This window comes from Cyprinus carpio, chromosome A6 (genome assembly GCF_018340385.1).
Source record: "Cyprinus carpio isolate SPL01 chromosome A6, ASM1834038v1, whole genome shotgun sequence".
Lineage (NCBI taxonomy): Eukaryota > Metazoa > Chordata > Actinopteri > Cypriniformes > Cyprinidae > Cyprinus > Cyprinus carpio.
The window spans coordinates 26,360,587-26,383,042 of record NC_056577.1 but is presented as its reverse complement, the minus strand read 5'-3'; the positions used below and the strand labels follow the sequence as shown (position 1 = coordinate 26,383,042).

At 36.9% G+C, this 22,456-nt stretch overlaps 2 protein-coding genes across 2 annotated transcripts in view; one reads left to right on the top strand and one right to left on the bottom strand.

Moving 5' to 3' along the window:
- Positions 1 to 789: 789 nt before the first annotated feature.
- On the bottom strand, positions 790 to 13,759 carry LOC122134291 (glucoside xylosyltransferase 2-like). Its single transcript, XM_042758747.1, has 7 exons — positions 13,339 to 13,759; positions 7,808 to 8,003; positions 5,898 to 6,029; positions 5,551 to 5,802; positions 4,499 to 4,622; positions 3,649 to 3,821; positions 790 to 2,566 (listed from the first exon to the last, which is right to left on the bottom strand). Exons 1-7 carry the CDS (start codon positions 13,596 to 13,598, stop codon positions 2,387 to 2,389), a joined length of 1,317 nt encoding a protein of 438 aa, XP_042614681.1. The 5' UTR covers positions 13,599 to 13,759; the 3' UTR covers positions 790 to 2,386.
- A 486-nt stretch (positions 13,760 to 14,245) lies between these two features.
- Positions 14,246 to 22,456, top strand: part of LOC109072021 (protein SHQ1 homolog) — a 29,712-nt gene continuing 21,501 nt past the window's right edge. The window contains exons 1-7 of the mRNA XM_042758746.1: positions 14,246 to 14,383; positions 15,210 to 15,371; positions 15,772 to 15,836; positions 19,302 to 19,424; positions 19,543 to 19,700; positions 19,838 to 19,950; positions 20,131 to 20,231. Coding sequence (XP_042614680.1) covers positions 15,229 to 15,371; positions 15,772 to 15,836; positions 19,302 to 19,424; positions 19,543 to 19,700; positions 19,838 to 19,950; positions 20,131 to 20,231 — 703 coding nt within the window. The 5' untranslated portion in view covers positions 14,246 to 14,383; positions 15,210 to 15,228. The remainder of the gene's footprint in view (positions 14,384 to 15,209; positions 15,372 to 15,771; positions 15,837 to 19,301; positions 19,425 to 19,542; positions 19,701 to 19,837; positions 19,951 to 20,130; positions 20,232 to 22,456) is intronic.

Sequence of the window (22,456 nt, the reverse complement as noted above, 5' to 3'; positions counted from 1 at the left end):
AAAACAGCGCCGTTGCTAGGAGGGCGCCAGCGCCTCTGCCTTTCAGCGCCTATGCCTCGCGAGTGGATGATCCCCCTGAAGACGCCTAGCAATGGTATACCTTTAGTGGTAGTATACCTTTAGTTAAGTTATACCTGAAGAGTCTTCGTAGCGCGCTAAGAGACAATGTTATCGGGAAACGCAGCCCAGGTATGATGCGTTTCATGCATAATGGAGATTCCAAAGCGCTCTTCTTTGGTCAGAACCTTGGAGAGCGATCGCGGATAGGTCTGTCCTATGCACCGAAACTTTTAACAATGCAACAAAATATTTAAAGAGCATCAAGCTATTAAAATCTATATTATGTATACGCACAGATAATATAACAGTAATAAATAGCCTGTTATATACTATAACAGGCTATTTATTAGGTTAAGCAGTGATTGGATAAAGGTTTTTTTTTTTTTTTTTTTTTAATTTAACATTTTTAATTTAAGGCCCACCCACGATTGGTCTGGCCCATCCAAAACCGGACTCCTGGCGCCGTGCCTGGGCCACACTGAGCTGTGCGTAACGGCCACAGACGTGAAAGTGAACGAGACAGAGGCTGTCCTGTACTGTCTGAAATGGTTAACTCTGTGGCGATGCATGTGCAAAACAGATTTAACTAATCATAAAGTCAATCAGGATACATAACACAGCCTGCTATAGGCCTACACTAACACTCCCCCCCCCCACCCCCAAAGAATCCCGCCCCCCCTCTCACAATATAGTTCCCACGTCCCTGTATGTATTTATTACATTTCTGACATACACAATTATGTATAAAAAAAAAAAAACATAATACATACAATGCAAGACATTTAGAAAGAGAAAAGCACACTGGACACAATGAACATGGCTGGTGCATCTCTTCATGAGATGTATTAGAGTCTCCTGAGTTTCCAGTAAAAGAAATGTCTTCACTGATCCCAGACCAGTGACAGGAGGCTGGAAACTGATCACACCAGTGATAATTAAGCACATTGTGCTAATGAACATATAAAAACACACTCTTGCCTTCTATATTCATACTTTCACACTTAAAGAGTCAGCAAAAATAAAAGGCTGTCATTACACACAATTGAATTGATTTAATTATTTTTAAGAGATGGGTAAACTGATCATACTGGGTGCAGAGAGTTTGTTTCCCTTTAATTTTATTTTCTCCAAATTCAGTATTAAAAAGTGCACTTAAATGTAAACTGTACGACTGTGTATGGTTTTATTATAGTTTTGATTTTATGTGTACTTTTATGATGTGCAAACCTTTCTAATCAGTGCATATGATTTATTTTAAATGATCGCATTAGTTCAATCCCACTATGGCAGAAGTTCAAACTCCTAACAAAGCACGGGGTAAAACAACAAAATGTTTCCATTAAACTTGACCGGACTGAATATCGCTAAAAACACTTTAACATTAAGTCATTTTGCGTAGCTCCCAGACTGTTGCTGATTATCCAAAAAAAAAAAAAAAAAAAAAAAAAACCTTCCACCACAAATTCAACCTCAAATTCATTATGTCCATCAGATATCAATATACAGGACAACGGACTTAAGTGGAATTCTTACAAAAGGCCAAAAGGTTTCCTCATGAAGTTCTATACATATATATATTAAAATGCAATCCAAATGACAAAATTGCAACATCAGGCTTTTTTCTAGTCTTAATAACAAGTCATCTTTAGTGTAAACATCCAACATTAGGGCTGTGCTTAAACTGAATGTACATCTTACTGAGCTCTAAAGGCTGACAGGCTAGTTCTCTTTGGTCGTTTCTGCATGCTACATTCATTTGTGTGGCTTGAAAACAAGGCGCTATATCATGCTATTAAGCAGCAGAATGCACAAACTGGTGCAGCCACTTAAGGACAAGAATTAGATAAAGTATACTGAAACACAAATGCTCCAATTGTGTAATACCAGACATAATAAACTAGATGCTGGAAAATGGTACAACACAGTTGTAAATAAACAGTTATGAATCCATATTTTTGGATTGGCTAAAAACAGCTTTGTCAACGAGTCTCTCATCTTCTTTCAGGAACATTCAGGTGGTTGGTTTCCCACAGTTGGAGACGCTCGATGCATTTGGTCACTTCTCTGTTTCAAGAGATTTTGATGGTATTGCAAGCGTTCCATTCATCCTGCATTGCGGATTTCATCCAGCAGACCAAAACGTCTGCTCAAATGAAACTTCCAGCTTAAATCTCCAGCTCCTCTGGCTCATGAAGCTCATGCTGTGCCTAATGGACCAAACGTAGCTTGCCTCTGGCATTGCTCGTCTTCGATGAAAAAGATCACTCTGATTCAAGCAAGCAGGCCGAGATTCTTCCTTATGATGCTGAAATGTAATCGAGGCTCATTACTCGTGTGGCAGTCGGACACGGCGCACCACTTTTTTCTCATAAACAGTCCTCATGGTCTTCTCAATCTGTTTGAGGAACACTTGTGGTATCCTTCCACAAAGGGTGTTAACTGTGTCCAGGAACTTAGTCTGAAGAGGGTAAAATAAAGACTGGAACAAGTTCTCCTCAAAAGGATGCTGAAAGAGAAGATCAAATACTGTGTTCAATGTATTTGTTGAGGCACAAGGTCCACATTTAATTTCTGACTGAATTCTGAACCGTAGAGGGGCCTACGTGACTTATCTATACAAAAGGCTTCCTCTTTAAGAGACAGTTTCCTGCTATTAGTCTTCAAGGAGAGATTCAAGGAGACTGCACTCTGAATGCACAATGCAACACTATTTATTCTCATATGATTCAACACCCTCAGGATTTGCTTTGTTAGCACTGAAAATTACAAAGTGGACTGGCGAAGCGAAGACAAATGGATTACATTTCTTAAGCTTAAAATCAAATGAAAATTCAAGTCTTACACCTGGCTTTTACATTCTCTGAAAAAATATTGATTGTGTGCCTGGGCGTTGCTATGCGGTTGCTAGGGTGTTCTAACTTGTTTTAGTGTGTTGCTAAGGGCGAGTTTTTTATATATATATAGTAAAGACATTTAAATGTTACAAAAGAGTGTTTAAATTAAATTCTGTTCTTTTTAACTTTCTATTCAAAGACTCCTAAAAAAAATTAAGCAGCACAACTATTGTCAATATTGATAATAATACGAAACATTTCTTGAGCATCAATTCAACATATTAGAATGATTTCTGAAGGATCATGTGACACTGAAGACTGGAGTATTGGCTGCTTAAAATTCAGCTTTAAATTATATTAGAATTTAAATTCTATATATAAATGCAGCGCCATTGTAACAACATTTAACATTAATAAACAAAAACTTACTGAGCCAACATTTTTGAATGCTAGTGTGCATAACATAAGGTGTCTTTACACAGCCATGTTTTTATGCAATGGTATGTAAAAGCCAGACTAAATTAAGAATTCAAAGAACCACCAAAGAACACAGTATCAAATAATACATTTAAAACCACTCAAGCCACCTCTGAGCAGCATTAAACAGTTCGGGCAAAAAACCCTAAATGCCACTTCAGAAGTTTTTCTGTGCCAACTTTGCAGTGTAAATTTGGCAACATATTATTATCAGTCTAACAGCCATTCTATTAGTTTTATCATACAATTGTCTCCTGTAAAGACAGAAGCAACTCACCTCACGTATGGCATCATACACCACCCTGAAGGCGGGCTGCTTGTCGTCATGGTACACACCACGGTTACCATGAAGAATAGACACCCCCTCCTCTTCCGCAGCCTTGCAGTTGCTTCCATACATGCAGTGATCTGGCCTGTAGTTCCACTGGCATGGAAATATGTACAAACACTCTGCAGACACAAATAAAAATATTCAATGTTTTATCCAAACCGCAAATAACATACCCCAGCAACTTGTGAGTATCTTCATTTTTCTTTTATTTGCCAGTGTTTGTGGTTGTTCTAGTCTTTTTGAACACTATGCTTGCCAAGTGTCTCACCAATTCAGAGATCTTAATAACTGCATGGCCAAAAACATGTCATTAATACAGTACACGTATTAAGATGTTGTTATGATACAGGATATGACAAGACATTTCAAAAAATACCATGGAAGAGGTGCAAAAACATGGTATTCATATAACACATCCAAAAAACATGCTAAAACCAAGGTATTAATATTAATATTGTTATTCATTTACAAAGTATGTTTCAGTTTTTTTTTTTTTATTATTATTATTAAATAGTAAAGCACTATTTTAGTTTTCATGCGGTATCAGTTGATTAATCGGTATTTGCTATCAGTATCGGTAAAATGTACTACCAGTCGATTTCTAATATATACTTATGTATTACCGTGGCACATGTCCAAATAAACATGCTATTAATAGTATATGTCCAAAAACACACACTAAAACCAAGCTATTTTGATACATACCATTGTATTTACAGCATACTCAAAAAATACCATGGTACGTGTCCAAAAAACCCACTGAATTACCATAGTTTTTGAGCAAACACACATGTACCTGGATTGTAGTGGAAGATGATGTTGAGGAGGTCTTGGTCTCCCCATGTGATGTGGTTCTTGTATTTCTGATAGAGTGGGTGAAGCAGATTTTCCCATGACAGACCGCTGGCGATCATGCTGTTCTGTAAAATCAACAGTGGCAGGTTATTTCCCTCAACAGTGAGTCTGGCAGCCACTTTTCAGACAGCTGTTGATATGGAAATTGAGGTGTTTTTCAGAAAAAGAAATTTCCTTTTTGTCCCCCCAGACAGCCTTGAAAATGTGCTTGGGTTTGGAAATAACACTTCTAGCTGAGTTACAGAAATACGCTAATCCAGACTGCTGTCACCCACTCGTTCTCGACGGATGGCAATCAGTAGACTTCCATCACTGCCTACTAAAAACAGCCCGAGGTTAAAAGAATTTAAATGTGCAAAGAAACCTCAGAAGACATGTGAACGACTATCAAGAGAAATAAACCACACAAGGAAAACACTGGCAATATCTAGTAATAACCAAGCACCATAAATAATGCAAAAAGATATGAAATCTAAAATATTTACTAAAAAATTATATTATGTATAAATATATATATAAAAAAAATAATAGAGATGCATCAATACTAAAATTCTAGCTAATACTGCTGATAATTATTTTCAAGTTATGAAACCAATAAATGGAAGATTTAAAAATAAAATCAGTAATTTTATCAGTCATTTGTTAGAACAACATTCTGAGGTATAGTATGAAAATATATATTTACTTTGAGATTTTAGATTGTTTTTATTAACTTTAAGTGTAAATATCGGCTGATAATGACAAATTAAAAATATCTCTAATATTAGCTGAAAATGGTACTGATATTTCAAGTGTCTCTAGTATTTGAAGTTTAAAATATGTGGACTAGGATTTTAAACCTCTGAAATTTCATCATGAGCTAAGCTACACAGTAACACACAGGTTATACTGTATGTAGATATATATATATATATACCGTATATATAAAACCTGTATGTTACTATTTGGTATAAGAAACTGCAAAAAAGTCAAGTCAATTCTATTGTTCCTTACCCTGAACAGAGTACTACGAATCCGTGTGAGGTTCATTAGCATGACCCCTGAATTGACCCCGGTGACTCCATAAAAGGGGTGTCTTGCGAAGCGGCTATACCAGCCGATCTTGGGGATCTCGTGCTCTGGGGCCATGGCAGCTAGCTGAGTGCTGTTGAAAGCCTTCAGAAACTTCCAGATGTCATCCATAGGGCGAAGAAAGAGAACATCTGTGTCCACGTACAACAGCGAGTCCACGTCTTTCAGGATAACCTGATATCAGAGGAAATACTTGGTTACAGTCGGTGTGGTGAGGTGGAAAGCACAAACAAATGAAGAAAGAACATTAAGCAGCGACGGGAACCCACGGGAAGAAACAGCCTCTGGGCAGCACATGGCTTGAAGAGTTTCTTCCATTCGTCTGCATTCCCCACAGAGAAGGTGATTGGATATATGCTATAGTGAAACCTGGAGGACACCGTCTGAGGCCACTGACTCAACTGTGAGAGGAAATTGAAAAAATCAGTCAATGTCATGGCTGTCAGTCTTCATTAAACCCCAAATCTATTGCTTACAGGTGTCAGTGAAGAGAAGAGTGTGAGAAGACCTATACCAATCCTTCCAAAAAGCAACATTTTCTTATGTTTGTAAGAATTATGATTTATAGAATGCCATAATGTTGCATAGGTAGGTCCCAAAGATGTCTACCTATATTTTTAAACCTTGTACTAACCATGTTTTAACATCTTGAAGATCAATTTTCCCTGTCTTTAGCTTTGACACAAAGCAGTGTCTAATTTTATGACTTTTTTATATTATATTATATTATATTATATTATATTATTAATATTATATATATATATATATATATATATATATATATATATATATATATATATATATATATATATATATATATATATATATACATATACACACACACACAAAAATTGAATACAAAAATAACAAATGTAGCTATTTTGTATGATTTTTGAATTCATTTTGTCTAGGTAAAAATTTTAAATAATAATGATAATAAAATAATAATTTAAGTCAAATAATATGCAAAATTATTCAAAGTCAGAAAACTGATAATTTTTAAAATGCATTACACCAACACATGGAGCAAAAACTGGGTAAATAAATAACAAAAAGTAATACAATTATTACTTTATTAATAGACATAATACCAAGTGACTGTAAACTGTAAATTATTTTATTGTAAATCCAACCGTGTAGATTTGTTAGATTCATGTCAAAATATTAAATTCTTCTAAACATTAAAATAACTTATTTTTCCATCCTAACCATACATGATTATACAGTTGGTTGCACTTTATTTTTCTCAGTTGGCAATGTTTTTCCAAGCTGTCCAGGACCCCATTGGAACAGACCTGCAATTCATGTTTGGGTCATAACCCATCAGTTAAGAAGTTCTGGTTTATAATATCCTGCTGACAGCCAAATAACTGCTGCTGAAAAGGCTGCAGAAAAAAAAAATACTGAGGAAATTTTTTGAATAACAGACATGACATTGCATCCCTTCACTACCGCTCTTCAAAGCTTTCAGTTCCTTTATCTGCAGCAATACGTTGCAGGACTAGATCAAGATCAGTTCTAGGCTAGAGGGCACTTCTCAAAAAAACTTGTACTGCTATTTTCAAAAACAGTCCCTCTGTCGAGAGAAACGATTAGGACTGTGGAGAAAGACCACTTTACCAGAAACTGAATAATGAGTTAAGTGCATGCTAAGAGATCGATAGATTTATGCGCAAAGGTTTCTCATGTTACCCTCCTCACCAGATTGGTTGTCAGGGTTAGCCTGACATTGTCTGAGGGTTACCACAAAGCCACTAGTACAAAATTGACACTAGGGGTTCTATCAAAGGTTTGTTTAAATACAGTGAGAAAGAGTGTACAAACACATTCATTCTAATGATGATTAGAATTATTATAATTAATTAATTAATTAATATCAAATGAACAAAGCAACATTTTGGTCCAAGAGAGCTGCATAGTTAGGGGATGAGGCTTTGTCTAAGGTAAAATATAGCTCACTGCAGAGATAAAATATCTGGAGAGCCAGCGAGATATTCCTTTCAGCGGGAAACTGAGTTACCCATTGCACAGCTTTTCTGAGAAAAGACAAGACAAACCTTAGATAAGTAAAGATACTAAAATCATTTTGAAAAAAAAAAAAAAAAGACTAGACATTACCATCTATATTAAAAAGCTCATTTAGCTACAGCAAAGATAGATTTAGGGTACATGCTCTCACCCCTTTTTCAAATTGTTCGGCCAGGTCCTCCTCTGCAAAGATGTGGAATTTGATCTTCTTTGTGCTGAAGAGCAGTGCTGACTTAACCATGTTGAGCGTTTCATCTAGACGGTTCCCACAAGCCACCACTGCCAAGTGCATGACATCCTCTGCTTGTGTGACCTTTGACCCAGGACGCCCCACCTCACTTTTCTGCCTAGAGGTAAAGAAAAAAGCTTAAGTCCATCAAAACTCATCCAAACTGTGACATCAACAACAAAAACATCTGGTACGAATCAGCTGGGTCAAAGCGTGAGACAATACTCGTGAAATATTCCTGCATACTGAAAACCTCGTTTAAATGATTCAAGGGTAAACAATTCTGAGTCAGAGTCAGACCAACTTGAGAGGACAAAAGAGCAAACTTAATAACAAAATTAAATAAATATATATTTTATAATTATTTATATTAACCTATTATAAATGAAACATTAAAAAATGTAAATTATTTGAAATTATTTTTAAATAATTATTTCACCATATTAAAATTAACTTTATATACAGCACACAAGATGTAACCTGTAGAACTGTTTCGACTTTATTTCTCAGAGAAATGGATTTTATATCGACAAATAGTTTAAAGACAACTTGAGATATTAAACATGCAGACGAGCAGCACTCTTGTTCGTCATGACCCGGTGTTTCTCACATTTCCTTGTCTTGAATCTCCATCATAATTGTTATTGGTGTGATGTTTGCTTTTGTGATTCATGCTGAGTCTCTATCACTCCAGGGATGTAAGCTCTCTAACCCTCAAAGTTCTACCCAAGAGACGACCTCTGGGAAAAAAGTCCTCCATTTATCCAAGGCTTTGGTGGAGGAAACAAATTCATACCACAAGAAAAGCACACAGCCTTTCAGGCAGACTTCAAAGAGCTTCCATTAAGCCAAGGACATGCAAACACTCTTGCTCTCATTTCAAGTGAACCACAGACCTTAATATGAAGTGAAATAAAGAATAGGAAAAACATGAAAACACCTTGGGCTTTGACAAACAGGAAGAAGGGGTGTTTCCAGATCTGACAGTTAATTTTCAGATTTTTCTGACTGGTGTTACAAAAAACTGTAGAATCTGCTTTGATGGCTGTGGTTTCCTGTGGAAAAAGTTTCATTTGTTTATAGCACTGCAAATTAAGCAACAGGAATTGCATCAATGGTCTGACTGAATGATATCAAACAATTTATCCATTTCATTTCTTCAATCATTTGTCCACTGAGAAGCATTTTGATCCTAAACAACGCATCAAGCATACAACCAACACACTACTGAATTTGGTACCATTTTACTCAACATGAAATGTTCTGAGCTTATAAAAATTCTTGCAGTCTGAGTGGACACATCTGGAAACATTTAGACTCTACGAAGGCCGAATTAAATATTGCACTCCTTATTGAGCAAAAGTTCCTGAAACAGCTTTAAGGCTGATGATTCCTTGTTGAGAAATACAATGGATTGTAGACAAGTGAAAGAGACTAGCAATATGAAATTAATTTAAAAGTGATCCAAAAATGAATGAAAATGAAACAGGGATGATTTCTGTACAGGGTGGAACTTCATTGTGAACTATATGAAATGTATCTCTTCCCTTAATTGTTGAATATTTAGCCTCATTTATACAAGAAAAACAAATTTGTGAGCAAGTAATTCATAAAATCATTATGTTAATGGATGCATTCAATTAAGTGCAACAATTTATGCAAGAACGGTTTTAGTAATTCTTGCATAGATTGGCTGCACAATTAATTGTGCTACATCAACAAAAGTAACTTTGATATTAGTGTCATGGATACTTGGCATTTTTAAGCAGTGCTGACAGTATTTGTTGTTTGTGCTTATTTTTGTTTTTTAGTTTTGAAAAATTTTATTAAATTAAAAAAGTAACTTCACAACTGTAATTCCTTTAATATTTTATGAAGCAGGCAAATGTTTTGCATCCAATTATCTGTCCCACTGAACAGCATGGCATGAACATAAAAATAGAATAAGCTGGCATAAAGCAGATCTGTAATGTGGACGATGCACAAATCACTAAAGCATCCCATAATCCCACAATCCAGCGTCAAGTACAGCATCAGTTCAATTCATTTTAGGCTAACAAATCGTTTCAAGGGTTTCCTTTTGGAAACAAACAAACAAAAACACACTACAGAAAATAATAGAAATACTATTCTGACAGATTAGGTAGCCCAATAAAAGCATAATCAGAATGAATATGATGGCAAATTCAAGCCAGCCCCACAAAGCTGCATGTATGGAAATCAGACAGTGCTTTTCCTAGATCTATGCACCGCACTCCATAATCTACGTCCAAATTATTAGCACTTGTTCCCATCTTCCGAATGTCTGCACACCGGTTCCATGGCACCCTGACTTTAAAACCTGAAGTGAAATGCTAGTGTGCTCCAGGCTAGAAGATAAAGATCGCAGGGGAGGAATAAACTCATTGAGAGGTGTGGGTAACAATGGAGAGATATCTGTGTTTTGTATAGAATCTATGATAAAAAAAAGAGGCTAGAGAGGCACACACACAAATGGAGGGCTCTTAGTCTTCCTCCATGACATGTTTATAGCTTCATATAATGTAGCTGCCACACGACAGTTGCCTCTAGTCATGGATGCATTACATATGACAGAGCGAGCTATTCGTTTGACAGCTAATAGACACTTATTCCAAGGTGCTGCAGGAACGTTTGCAGTGGTGTTTTGCTGTTCTGGCAAAACACAAGAGAGGTGTTATGAGCAACCAGCTTTCCAGTAATGCAGATTACTTTAAGAAATGTGAATTCACAGTTGCACGCTTGTTACTTCAGTGTCATTTGACTTTGTTGCATTAAATGAACAGCTCACCCAAAAATGAAAATGCTGTCATCATTTTCTTAGCATCATGTCATTCCAAACCTGTATGACTTTCTTTGCTCTTTCGAATAAAAAGAAGATATTTAGAAAAATGCCCATACAATGAAAGCCAATGGTGGTCAATGTTATTCAGACTAAAACAGTAAAAAAAAAAAAAAAAAAAAAAAGCGATGATGTATTTTTTTTTTAGGCTAGCCTGGAAGCTTGCATCACCCTAGTTCCCTCAAAAAAAAAAAAAAAAAAAACTAAAATGATTCTTACATGTTTTTTTCATTATCATAATCTTCACAAATGAACACAACTTTCATCAAAGTAAGCCTCAACACAATCCCTAAAAGTAAAAAGCTAAACACTGGTACACGATGAATGCATGTCTATAATGTCAATACCATTAATCTTCTGTCATCTTTAATTTATATATATATATATAATTCCTGAAAATGATAATAGTTTGCAACTGTGCAATACTAAAATGCAGGTATAACATATTTTTTCTTGTAGATTTTTTTTTTAAATATCATGAGCTTATTTCAGAGTTTTAACCAAAAACCCACTGACTTCAGGATGATAGAACCAAAAGTGCTAAAATGCATAGTCTGAGGCTACATTTACATGACAACGATGTAGTCAAAAACAGAAAAGTTTTTACCTTTCGTTTTTAAAAAGTTTCATGTATACATGACAATGTATTCACAATAATTCGCGTTTACACATATCCGCGAAAACAGTCAAAAACGATGTATTACGTATGCCAGGCCAGTATACTCCGTCATTTTTGTGTATGTTTGTTTGTGCTTGCCTTTAAAATCGACACGTACTGCGCATGTCTACATACCTAACACGTACTATGCACACGCATGACGTCACTGTTTGCAAAGATTCCCGTTTCGGGTGTTTAAACAGAAACGATAACGATGGCGTTTTCAAAAAGTTGCACTTTGAAACCCGTTTACAAAAATATGCATTTTCAGTTCTCAAAATGCCGTTGTCGTGTAAACGAACAGGCAAAATGCATAAAAAGTTTCCCGTTTTTGGCTGAAAATGTTGTCGTGTAAACTGAGTTTTGGCCTATAAAATAACGTCTTCTCTGCACCACTCCATATTCTTCAAAATATCTTCATACAGGTTTGGTATGACATGAAGGAATTTTCACTATTCTTTTATAATACAACCCTAGTTGATAAAAATTTAGAAATTAGAGATTGGGATCAAAAGGTTTGTGTTTGTTAGAGCCCTTGGGTCAAAACAGACCCTCCGGGCCCCCTGTACGTGATGAGACATATCAACAGAGACACATTTGTCTGTTTTGCAGTAGTGAGGCAGGAAGCACGTCTGGAGGATGCGCTTAAAAAAGTAAAAAATGTGCGGAAGAGGCGACGACTTCTAAATAAAACAACAGGTCATACGAGACAAGACGGTTTCACCCCTCCTCCTTCCTCTGTGGAGATGGATAGGGAGCCAGGAATTAAACTCATAGAGCGTTTTCCAAATCACACCCTCTCATCCCTCCTGTTTGTACGGTGGATCTGTTTAACTAATTTCGCAGTGGCTGCGTTGGCCCTTTGCAGTGTGGGTTTATCAGCAGAGAGCAGTCACAGGGGTGTGGACATCAAGACGGATCACTGCTGGAAACCCAACAGGAGGGTCAAAGGGTTGAGATATCTCACAAATGCAATTAGTGGCGTTTATGTGAAGCTGTCAGAAGGGTGATAACATATGCTTGCTGAAAGAAGACAAGCAATGAATATTAAACTCATCCTCAATGCAGGATTGATTTTACACTATAAAAGATGACATCTATCTATAGTTCGCCAACCTTGACATTATTGATTTTACACTATCAAAATACTGACACAAATGAACCAATCTTCAGTTCACTTAAAGGGTTGAATGTGATGGCTCCTTTTAATTATGTCTCGGAATGGGCGGATCATCTTGATGAATAAACTACTCCATCCTCCACTCACAAGGGACCGTGTTCACTCACTCAGCACAACCAATCATTGATTTTGTCCTCTGTTGAGACCCTATGGGAACGAGGCAACTTCATTCAAGGTGACCTTTTTAATAAAGCCATAATGAAAATACAATTTAATTAATTGTGGCTGAGACGCACACAGGGGGCTCTTAGACTTGGCTTTCTCCATGCGCAATGCACACTAGTCTCTGGTAAGATTTAGTAATCTGGATGTTGGTAGAGCAAAAATAATGTCATGCATGGTTTCCCTGTTACATTAAGAAACCTAATATTACACAATCAGATCAAGACATTCTTGCCTAAATCTCTATTGCCAAAGTAGGCTTTTGTCAAGAATGTCTGATTGCATTGACATCCGGGATAAGGTCAATGATTTATGCACTGTTATTAAATCATGCATTTGTACTGATTTGTAGAGACTCATTTGTGGAGGTCATAAATGCCCTAAAGAAACTAAAGCACTGATCATGTGCACAGAAGGGAGTTGAAAAGATGCCTAAAGAGATATCAACAGTACGAGGAAAAACCCGTGAAATATTATATTATATTAAAACGCTTGAATACATCTTGACAACTTGAAACACATATTTATTTATACATCCTGCTTTGCATCAAACTGGTTGTTGATCGTGATGTTGCACTTAAAGAATTTCCTACCGAGTCTTTGAGATGACATTCCCTCCTCCTCTGCTGCTCAACTTCGGCTCTTTGCGGATTAGTTTCGGTGGGTTTTGTGGCTCTTCGTTGGCTTTTTTCGCCGGTGCTATATCCTCGATATGACTGAAGGACTGAAAATGTTTTTCTTTCGCAACTTCTTTCAGCGGCGGCTCGTCCGTAGCGTTCCCCCCGAAAAAGTACAAAAGTAGAAAAACTCCGAAACATACCGCGCTCGCCACAATCTTGCAGTGGATCCTCATGGTGAAAAAGTGTTCTGTCCGCTTGGAAATGATTTAACCATGGCTCTGGTTAAAACACGGGACATATTTGTAGTGTGCAGCCATACTTCTTCATTTGTACTGTGATGATGAAGACGATGCTGCTCAGCTTAGCGTCGATATCAGACACGTAAATGGATCTCTGAAGGCGGACCTTACATTCCTTACCGTTATACTTATAATACTTCTGTCATAAAACTAATACCGTACTGGTGCCGCAGGTAGGGAAAGCTCTGTAAATAAAAATAAAAATAATAATAACAATAATAATAATAATACTGCCAGGAGAATATTAACAGTGTCTGACATAATAATGTTATTTTTATATGTTACAGTATTGTATATTCAAAGGTAGCTATTGGTTAACGCTTCTGATCAGTTTCTCAATTAAAAAAATATCTCCTGAAGGGACTGTTCAAATCAGAAAATAACTAAATTTTTATAATTATTTATTATACACTTGTTTATTTTGTAAAATTCATATTATATTCATTTTTCTTCTTTATTAACTTGTAGAAATCAATTTTGACCGCCGTTTCCATGTGTACACAATACTGACTTATTGGATTTGATTGATGGATATTTTAAATTACATTAATGTTTTTAATCATTTATCTTTACCATGCAGTATTCCAGTGAGATTTTTTGTAGTCCTCCTTATATGTGGTATTACGGTAAAACATGGCCAGTCCAGAGAGCAGGAAGCAGTCCATGTGCTACAAATGTGCTACTGATGTTGTTTAGCGCTTTACAGGAGAGACGTGAAGGTATCAGTTTTGTTTTATAATGTTTATATTTTTTGCCATTGCCTTATTTAAACCGTACTATACCATTTGAAACCGTAAAAGTCTTAAATAGTGCATGGACTTGTCTGTTTTATGTTGGCATAAACATTGCGTGTACAAACAACATCGGCAGACTTTGGACAGCGTTGGATTTTAGTTATCATTTATTACTTTGTGTTTGGTTTTATCCTGTGTGAATGTATCATATTAGCATAGCGATACTTGGATGACATTTAGCGAGGTGTTCTTTTATTTTAGTCCTTACACTTTCAGTCTTAACTGTTGGATAACAGTGATGTGTTGAAATAGAATGAAGTTTAATTTGAAACTAATCAAATAAATCAAGAGGTTTGTCGTGTGCTAGTCGGCAAATGGGTTGTTTATGTCTCATTGTGGTCAAATTGAGTAACCACAAGGTGGAGTTGTAAGCTGCTCTATTCTTTCTACTTCTCAAATATCTATTTGAGCTCAAACTAGATAACGTTTGACTTCATAAAGTCTTCACTTGTTTTTATAGTGCCAAGTAGTAACTTTTAGAGATTCTCGCACAGTCCAAGTAATGGGAATCTATGTTAACTGTCATTTGTGATGATTGTGCTTAGTAATTTCCAGAATAACATAATTGATAGATTAACACGCTAAAATAATATTTTCACCCTTTTTCACAAATGATCCTCTTGATCTTGTTTAGTAACATTGGGACTGGTTTCAAATTATATTAACATTGTATTAGCATTCCTTTAGCCCAGTTTGAGATGTCTGAGTCACTTTTTTTTTTTTTTTTTTTTTTTTCTGTCTTTTGCTGCAGTACTTCACCATATACAACCATGATAACACCGGCGTTTGAACTGAGTCAAGATGCTGATTTCCTCACGCTGGTTATCCGTGTACCCTACACCAGGACATCTGAGTTTGACATCTACATCCAGGGGGAAGATTTTAAGTTCTATGCCAAGCCCTACTTTCTCAGGTGACTCACTTGTAAATGCCATGATTGACATTCTGTTAAAACACTGAAAAATACTAGCAGGTCCTAATATAAGATGTTTACAACACGTTTTACCTACAAATACTAAGACGGAGACCCCAAAAAGTGTTAGCACACTTCATCCAAACTTAAATGCATTACACTTTAAGTTATCAGACACTCAGACAAGTTCTGAGAAACAATTCTGGAATAATTTGTTTGTAGATACCATTTGGTTTTATGTTTGGTTATCTAAAGCAGTGAAATTTATGTATGTGCTTTTTGGTGGCAAATGCATATTGAATAAAAATATGCACTTACATATGGCGATATGTATGGATATATATATGGTGCTTTTATTAGTACCATTATTAATGAATCTATGTAATCATTAACCTTGCAGATTGACTCTTCCTGGGAGAATAGTAGAAGATGGCCGGGAAAAAGCTTCATTCGACATCGATAAAGGTAACAATCACTCTCTTACCTTCTCTAGTTTCTTCCGCAGCTGTGTCTGAAAAGCTGTGCACCTTTAATTTTTTTTTTTTAATAACCACTCAGTACCTCAGACATGGGCATTTCTTAAGACAAGACATGAACAAGCTTCAGCAGTAGGAGCTGTATTGCCCTAGTCTTTCGAAAATCAATTTCTTCAAAGGTTCTCCTCTATTTGTACTTACTAGCTTCTACTTAAGACCTAAGGCAAATATAACATAGTGATTAAAGACTAGTAGATGTGGTTAATTGTATTGCCTGAGTGAAATTGTCAGTATTTGATAACAATCCTGTGTTACAATATACTGCTGTAGACCAGTTGTCATTACCATAATTATATCTAAAAGAAAAGCATAGTGTGGGACAGAACAAAATAAAAGATGCTCTTAAGCAATTATGCTTTAAATGACAAGGTTTAAACTAGTACAGGGCAACATACATTCATTTGTTTTTTGACTAACATTATATGCAGGGCAAAGGAGCAAAAATTGCTAACAGTTGCTTAGAAATTGCCAAAGGATCCTGTTCCTGATGGCTCATTGGCTTTGTTTTAGCGTGTCCTCTTTGATCGACAGCCAGTGAATAATTTAGCAGTAGTATATCATAAAGAACGTCTAATTGCTTTTTGTGTTTACAGAGAGTAACAAGTAATTATAAATCATTCACAAATCTGGAATGAGTACAGTCAAAGCATTTATTGTCATTTTAACATAACAGCATTTTAATCTTTAATGTTTCAGCAGGGTCTAAAATTATAGGTTGTTTAATGCAAGGTTTTCTTAAGCATAGACTTGAGATTGTAACCATTCAGCATGTAATGTGTGGGATATAGTCCCTCTGCTTTTTTACCCTCACAATTTAGCTATTTCCACAAATTCCCATTTGCATAAGAAAACATAAAGTCAGAGATCAAAAACACTAAGATAATTTCCCATACTTAAAAAGCCAGAGTTAAATGAACAGATCACCAAAAAGTGAAAATTCTCACCTTCATGTTTTTCCAAATCTGTATGACTGACTGACTTCTGCAAAACACAAAAGAAGATATTTTGAAGAATGTTAAGAACCAAAAGGTTTTGGTGTCCATTAACTTCCATTGTATGAAAAAAAAAAAACTCTGAGCCATTTCTCAAATGATTTTCTTTTATGTTCCCCAGAATACCATGTAGAGATTTGGAATGACATGAGTAAATGACAACCGAATTGTAGTTTTTGGATGAACTATGCCTTTAAACAATAAGAAATGCCTGCTAAAAAATGCTTAAAGCCTAAATTGGTCTTAACTTCTTTAAGCTTGTCTTAGATTGTCTTTCGACCTGGTTTAGCTAGGCAGCCAGCTGTTCTAGCTGCAAACAGCCTGAGTAGGCCCAACTAAGAGTAGCAAAGCAACTTAGCCTAGTTTAAAATGTTTGTTGTTGTTTGTTTTTCAGTAATGGGAATGATGAAATGGAGAAACTCTCTTTCTTACACTTATTTGCTGTCTTGCTTTCTGCACAGCGGATTTCATTATACCACAGAACTCTCACATTTAATCAGTCGGTCGAGCCGTCAGCATCATAACGATCCATCTCTCCGATTCCATCACTCTCTTCTTTCTTTATTGTGATACACCTTTACTTTGATTATACTCCTCTCTCTCTCTCTCTCTCTCTCTCTCTCTCTTTCGTGCAGTGCTTATCAGTCTTTCATTCAGGAAGAAACCGCAGAAGTAGCAGTGTGATTGTGTCTGACAGATCAGCTGTGGTCTTGACATGTCTTTTAATGAGCTGCCGATTAGTGCTTTTAATTATACCTAATTGCCATGGGATCTTCTGCTTGACATCTCATTGGCCTCGTTTCAGCGCGTCATCTTTGATCGACAGCCAGTGAATAATTTAGCAGTCGTCTATTTTAAAGTACCTCTAATTGCTTTCTGTGTTTACATAAGAAATTATAAATCATTCACATATCAGTAAGGACTAAAATTAAGACAATTATTGTCATTTTAAGGATGATGTGTTTATTTTTTGCGATTTTAAAAAAGAAGTTCTACTGTCCCAGATTAATATGTAGAGACAACTATACGTAAGCAACATGTAGGCTGATTTCCCAGAAAAGGAGTAAATATTGTGGTGCTTTCAAAAGATTGCTCTGTTTCTTTAAGAATCCTAACCAGACAGTGGCTTAACCACTGGCATGAGTTTGGGGTGGAACTATCTGTTTGCTTGACCAGTGGTAGCTGGGGACAGTGTTGTTTTGGACCCCACTAACTTTTATTGTATGGACAAAAAGAAAAAAGAAAAAAAAATTGGGGTGAACTGTTGCTTTAATTTTCTGATGTAACTGAAATATTGTTTTCTTCCATATTGTGACATACATCTGAGTGAAACTAATTATTGCAAAAAAAAAACAAGGTGGGGGTCGGGGACTTGATTCTATCCACTGGTGGTTGATTGGATGGAGAGGTCTAGACGTGACCTTGCAGTCGATAATATGAAAGTGGTAGTGTTCATGAGAATGCTCATGACATTTTGATTAAAAACTGCAAAGTCAAAAAGTTGTAAAAATGAAATGTGCATGGGAGAATCCACAGTGCAATCTATCCCTTGCATGTAGAAATAGAATGAATTTCGATTTCATGCTGACTTTAATGAGTTCATTTTGCTGGGTCCTACTGTTTTTGTTTCAGTGCCATTGCAATATATAAGTTGCTAAGTTGCTTGCTTAATGAACTGTTTAGCGATTTAAAGGCGAAGTGGATCATTTCTGCACCATTAGCCTTGGAACCAAACAGAACTGCAGAAAGAACGAGTTTCCAAACAGGTCTATCAAACTCCCTTTCTGGAGTGCACTTACAGAGAATAAGCAAAGAATAGAGACTTTTAGCCCAACCTCGCCCTAAAAAGAACACCCTACTAACCCTAAAACAATACATTAATAATCATCTTTTTAGAACAACTTTGAAACTGAATTGCAGCATTTTAGTATTATGGCATTCTCCTCAAAAAAAGTTTTTTGTTGGGTAAGCTAACATTCATTATTAAAAAAAAAAAAAAAAAAAAAAAAAAAGCTGTTGAATTAGTTATTTTAATAGTTTGAATATCTTCAAATATGTATATATCTTGTCACCTTAAAGTTAGCATGAAATGAAAATTCTCCCTATTTTCTAAAAGCATGTATTTTGTCCATGAATATATTTCAATTTAGTAAACTATTTTTGACCTGGTAATTTTTACTCTGTTATAACTCAGTTTTCCAGTGCAACAACAGACTTCTCTCTAGTGATGGAAGTCTCCAGTCCTTTAGTCCTCTTGAACATTTTTCTTACGATCAACTGCAAACTCTCTTTCAGATCAACCGATTGTTTGGTTGCATTTTTTTTACTTCAAATGTACAGCACAAAACAGAATATGTGATTTGCCTCTGTTACGCCACTTTAAGTATGTGTGTATTTATCAGGCCTCTTCACGCTGCATGTCCCTAAAGAGACGGCCGGAGAGCACTTCGAGGGTTTGGAGATGCTCACCAGTCTCTTGGCTCCTAAGGGATCAAGGTCAGCCAAACCACTGGTGGAGGACACAGGTAAGGTTGAGTTCTTCCTTTGGTATGAAAAGCAGATCATCTTCCAGCAAGTTCTTCTTTAATTTCGAGTTCCACTCATTCTGTATTCACTGAACGCCCTCTGTTGGCATTCTCACAGAGGCCTGTGGTGGAGGATGTGAGGAGGAAGAAGAAGAGGAGGAGTTTGATTGGCAGATAGAACAGGAGGTTTACACTGAAACCCCAGCAGAGACGCTGAAAGAATACCACAAGTATGGCTTCGGAAACCTTAGGTCTGGAGTCTTCGCCAGACTGCAAGTAAGAACACCTGTCCCTGATGAGACTATCAATATGGTCTTTTTTAAAAAGATTTTGATAAAGATGACACCACGGGACATTTTGAAAAATAAATGACTTTGAGTTATTGTTGACAACCTGTTGTTTTGCTCATTCAGGAGGAACTGAATGAGGTGATTGACTTGAAGGATCCTGACAGCACTGCTCCTGAGCTCAGGAGACACAATCGACTAGAAGCAGAGACCACAATATTCTGTGCCGACCATTACATGTAAGTCCACCATTTTTGTTCATGTACTGATGTTCATCAAATTTGTCAAAACTACAAGGACAAAGAATATTTAAAACATTATTTAATCTCACATCTTGCACACAACAGAACATCCACACATTCAGATTTATTTATTTATTTATTTATTCACTCATTAATTGTCGAGTATGTTTGACGCAGGGTGAACTTGTATGAGGACGAGGAGGAGATCAGAAACCTGCTGAAGTTTAAACCGTGGTGGAGAGAACTGAGCCCGGACCCTTCAGCGCACTCCGATACCTGTGAGACCTTTACCATTACCTTAATCTCTCTAAATGTATTTAAACATTCAGTGCATAATTACTGCTTTGTCTTGTGTCTCTCTCTCTGTGGGTCTGGATGGAGAATTAGGTCAGGTTTAGTTGACATCGCCAAGATTTCAATGCAACCTGGAATATTTCCAGGACTGCTGTTCCTATTGTCCTCCGGCAGGTGGCGCGCCTTTGCCGAGACTGCTCATTTTGGGAGCCTAATCTTAGCGACAGCGTCGTGTTCACAAGTTGCACATAGGAGATTTGAAGCTATTTGTAGTCTAGCACTGTTTTAACCCTCATACTTATTACTCTTTGGGTGATGTATGTGTTTTTGTCAGTTTTATAACTGCTGAGTCATTTTGATGAGGCTGTGTGTGAGTCACAGAGTTAGTTTAGTCAGCGAGATACAAACCACCTCTCAGCCCACTTTTGTGCCCACAAAGCTTTTTTTCTTTCTTACATCTTGTTATTATCTATCATTAATGTCCAACTTTTTCTTCTAGCTATATAGCTATGCATCTATTGTTTTGTCTGTCAGTCGGTCTCTTTCTTTCTTTGCACATTTGTTGTAATAGTACAAAGTTATCTGGCACGTTTAAAGTTGCGTGGAATATTGACGTGTGTGATAAGCATGTGACCAGCATGTTCTTTATCACTGGAGTGGTGTGCTAATTCCTCAGTGCCCGATTACAGAATGAAGAAATTACTCTGAGCTGCAAGCATATGTTGGTGCAGGGGGGACGGGGGGCGGGGGGTCCTATCACAGAAGAGAAGGATTAAACAGAGGGAGATGGAGACATTTCAAGATATGCGTTCCAAACTGTCTCTGCTGTCAATCAGTTAAATAACTTTGTACAGCCACTTAGCACACAGACACTTCTATATGACTGTATTTTTTAGTGTTCTCATCATTATGCTGGATGTTATGTGCAGTTTTCAAATTAATTATTTAAAGGGGTCATATGATGCGATTTCAAATTTTCCTTTCTCTTTGAAGTGTTACAAGCTCTTGGTGAATAAAGAAGATCTGTGAGGTTGCAAAGACTAAAGTCTCAAATCCAAAGAGATATTCTTTATAAAAGTTAACACTCGTCCACGCCCCCCGAAACGGCTCATTCTAACACGCCCCCACATATCTACATCACTATGTGGGAAGATTTGAATAACGCCGCCCAGATGTTCACGCAAAGAAAGAAGGCGTACCTTTTATTCTCATTGTAGTATTGTTGTTGCCGCCGCCGCCATGTCGTATAGACGTTGTGTGTTTCACTGTGAAAAAGAAACTACTTTGTTTGGCCTTCCGCTTCGTCATGCCTGGAGCTGATCCATGCTGGTCACTGAGAAAATACCTCACCTTTGCACTGTGAATCGGCTTTCACCGTGGACGAAGCGGCATCCAGCCCGGGGTCGTCACATGTGGTTGCTGCAAGACCAAGCTACGCTCCTTCGTAGAATCCGCCTGCCGCATCGTTCTCAAGCTGCCCGCCTCTGCTCATTCAAGCCGGCTGTGGCTCACTCTAGGCCTCCGGCCTCTCCTCACTCAAGGCCACGGTGTGTGACGTTGTTTCGTTGAGAAAGCGAAACTACTTTGATTTTGCCTTCCAAAAGAAAACACGACTAGAAATCATGTTTAGATCATGTTTAACATTTCCATCTCATGCTTGAGGCATTCGGCCAATCACAATGTGCTGAATAGCTGGCTAATCACAGCACACCACGCTTTTCAGAGAGATGAGCCTTGTAAAAATCGGCGTGTTTCAGAAGGCGGGGCATAGAGGAGAAACAATAATGTACAGTATGTGGAAAATAATGTGTTAAACCGCATAAACACATTTCTTGTTCTTTTTAGCAGCATCATATGACCCCTTTAATCATTATCTTTGTCAATTATATGGCGAAAAAAAGATTTAATACACTTAAGCAAAAATCACACAGACTCGTGGCTAAATTTTTATTTCCCTCTGGTTATGTTTATCACCCCCAGGACACAAAGTTAGCCATGATTCCCACTGTGCCCCTAAAAATAAAAGGTGCATTTGTGGTTGTTAGAAGAAAGTAAAGATGTTTTCTTTACAAAACTGTAGGTACATTCTAAGTGCAATTCACAGATTTGTGGAATAGGTGTACCCAAAGGCTTTACTCTTTCTCTCTGTCTTCATGATGAGAAACTTTCCTGCACAACAGAGATCACACACATAAGAAGATTCTGATTC

Excerpts from the sequence above, each read along its gene's own strand:
- LOC122134291 (XM_042758747.1), bottom strand. The coding sequence starts at position 13,598 with ATGAGGATCCACTGCAAGATTGTGGCGAGCGCGGTATGTTTCGGAGTT. Across the intron at positions 5,803-5,897 it reads CCCAGAGGCTGTTTCTTCCC|GTTATCCTGAAAGACGTGGA; the intron begins GTGGGTTCCCGT and ends CTCTGATATCAG. Across the intron at positions 2,567-3,648 it reads TGTATGATGCCATACGTGAG|CATCCTTTTGAGGAGAACTT; the intron begins GTGAGTTGCTTC and ends CTTCTCTTTCAG.